This window comes from Exserohilum turcica (genome assembly GCF_000359705.1).
Source record: "Exserohilum turcica Et28A unplaced genomic scaffold SETTUscaffold_45, whole genome shotgun sequence".
Classification (NCBI taxonomy): Eukaryota; Fungi; Ascomycota; class Dothideomycetes; order Pleosporales; family Pleosporaceae; genus Exserohilum; species Exserohilum turcicum.
In genome coordinates, this window is record NW_007360261.1 from 3,991 (window position 1) to 6,445 (window position 2,455).

Here is a 2,455-nt window from a genome sequence, read left to right on the forward strand (position 1 = left end):
GACGCGGTAGCCATAAAGGTATATCCAGCTTTTCTTCCCGCGCTGCGACGCCAAAGGCTTCATATACTGAGGAAAGTGGTCCCAGTCAAGACCTTCGAAGGCGTCTACTAGGTGTTCGTCGAAGCCTATACTAGCAAGCTCGTTAGAAGCTATCGTTGCCTCCTCGCTGCCGTCAGCGGGTGGGATGATAGCTTCTCGAGCCTGCGTTTCGCGCAGCCGCGCTTCGAAGCTCGATACCTGGGACGCTTCAACTAGAGCTTGACGAGGTGATAAGCGAGAGGATGATGGCGGGCTTTTGATAGATATAGGCTGGCTTAGAGTACCGCGGGGCACGCCCTGAGACCGCTTCGGTGGGGTAGCAACAATAGCTTGGACGCGTCTTTTTGGTGGCATGCTTGTAATTAAGAAATTGGTAAGATAAGAAGATATATATAATAAATTGACACGTATAGTATTAGAGATAGAGGTAAGAGTTAACGTTACTATAGATTAGTAGCCTACGTAAAGGAGTTTATAGTTATTCTTCTTTTTTTACGCACGGGCGTATCAAGCTCATCAAGCTCTATCAAGCTCAGCTTGATGAGCTTGACGAGCTTGATACAGCTTGATATAGCTTGATGAGCTTGGCTTGACTCAGCTTGACCGTTGAGTCAATCCAGCTTGATTGATGAGCTTGACTCAGCTTGATTGTTGACATCTCTGGTAAAGTGGGTGGCTCCCGTCGCACGCGGGACAGGGAGCAGAGATTTTACGAGCTCCGGTGCTTCCTGGCGACGGTGATCTAGCTCCGGTGCTTGCCAGTTTACTCGGCATGAGCCTAGTGCTTCCTGGAGACGGTGATCTGGCTCCGGTGCTTGCTAGTCCACCATGACTTTGATGATTTATAGAGCTGGGTGAGGGATCCTGGTCATCCACAGCTGTACGTTGATACTGGGGTCTACCCCGCTTACGACTCTAAGAGTTCCCCATAGTAGCCTGCTGGGCGTCCCCTTCTGGCTGGGTAGATTGGTAATTACTAGCGAGGTATGACGATTCTTCTATCACAAAGGCTGCCTTCTGGCTTCTACCTCTTGTGACTGGGTGATTTAGTGTCATATATTCTTGAAACCGTCTCATCATGTCCTTCTAGCTTAAGCCAGGTTAATCCTTTCTAGTAGCTTGGAAGGTTGCTGCCTAGATAGGGGCCATCTTGTTTACTGCTGACGTGAAGTCTGCAGCTATGATATTAATCTAGGATACCTCTAGTACTTTTAGCATCTTGGCTTCTGATGTGGCTTGGCTGTATTTAGTGAGCTAGAGATCCTAGACGTTCACTGAACGTGGAGGCTTGAGAGCATTATGGTATCTTGTACGAGCTTGTTCCTGCTCAAACTTTGATGCAATCCTAGCCTCTAGCTTTAGGTTCTTAACCCACTATTTGAGTGGTTCGCTGGGTAGACAGCAGGTGCGCTGGAGATATGGCGCCACAGTGGACTGAATCAGCACTACTATGTGCTGTAGGCTGGCTAACTCGGTCTTGTATGCAGCGTATTTTAGCTTATAGCTCTCTATTTAAAGCTTATAGACTTCAAGATCGTCCTTATAGGCTCTCTACCCTAATAAGGATAGATCAGATAGTCGAGCTAGCACTCCTCCTTCTCCCAGCGCTGATGAAGGTGTATACTTAGAGATATCAGGGAGCATTAGCTAAGTTGGCTCCACTAGTGGTGTAATAATTGAGTCTAGGTTGACTTGGGCCCATACTTTATAGGCTTCGCATTGGGCTTGCAGCTGGTTATACCAGGTGCGGTAGTCGTTTCCGTCGCGTAGGATAACTATCGCGTTAATTGGAGTAGATTGGGCGTTTATGTTGATTGGCTTAGTAGCAGCACTATTGCGGATTTAATTAATTAGTTAAGATAGTTTTAGGTTAGTAGAGGCAGTGAGACTCTTAATTGTCAGACTATAAGGGTTTTTTCTAATTAAGGATTGATTTAGATCACTATAATAAAGGACTGTGATTAACTTAATAGTAGAAACTGATCGTATTAATTGCTCTATCTCTGTCTCTAGCGGCGCGTCAGCGCGCCGCCTTATAAGCGCTATCGCTATTGCTTTTTGTATCAGGTAAGCGGCTGAGTATTAGCCCTGCCTAGGGGTAGACCTTGGCGCTCGGTTCTAATCGGCCCGGATCACAGAATCCGGGTGCTTATTATTATTATTATTATTATTCTAGTTTAACGTCCTTTTTCAGCCCGAAGGGCTATATAAGACGTGTAGGGTTTTTAGGCCTACAAGTATCTAAGTAGGTTGTTTCTAGCTACGATATTTAGGAGGGGTTTTAACTAGATGAAGGTGAGGCTCGTAGCCTATTGGTTGGTAGGTAGGGGGGGGGGAGGATAGGGTGGGGGAGGTGTATGGCTACCTGTTACAGGTATTACTCCTCGTTTTCTGTGTTTCCCTTGTACCAGGCTTG

The 2,455-nt window shown here is 46.6% G+C and overlaps 2 protein-coding genes across 2 annotated transcripts; both read right to left on the minus strand.

Moving 5' to 3' along the window:
* Positions 1–84: 84 nt before the first annotated feature.
* Positions 85–393, minus strand: SETTUDRAFT_84254 (uncharacterized protein; the record flags this gene model as incomplete). The annotated part of the gene is made up of 1 exon (XM_008030514.1): positions 85–393. A coding segment is annotated over one exon (309 nt), but the record flags the coding sequence as incomplete, so codon positions are not given.
* A 178-nt stretch (positions 394–571) lies between these two features.
* Positions 572–813, minus strand: SETTUDRAFT_29326 (uncharacterized protein; the record flags this gene model as incomplete). The annotated part of the gene is made up of 2 exons (XM_008030515.1): positions 572–699; positions 753–813. The coding sequence occupies 2 exons, from the start codon at positions 811–813 to the stop codon at positions 572–574; spliced, it is 189 nt and encodes a 62-aa protein (XP_008028706.1).
* Positions 814–2,455: the final 1,642 nt, after the last annotated feature.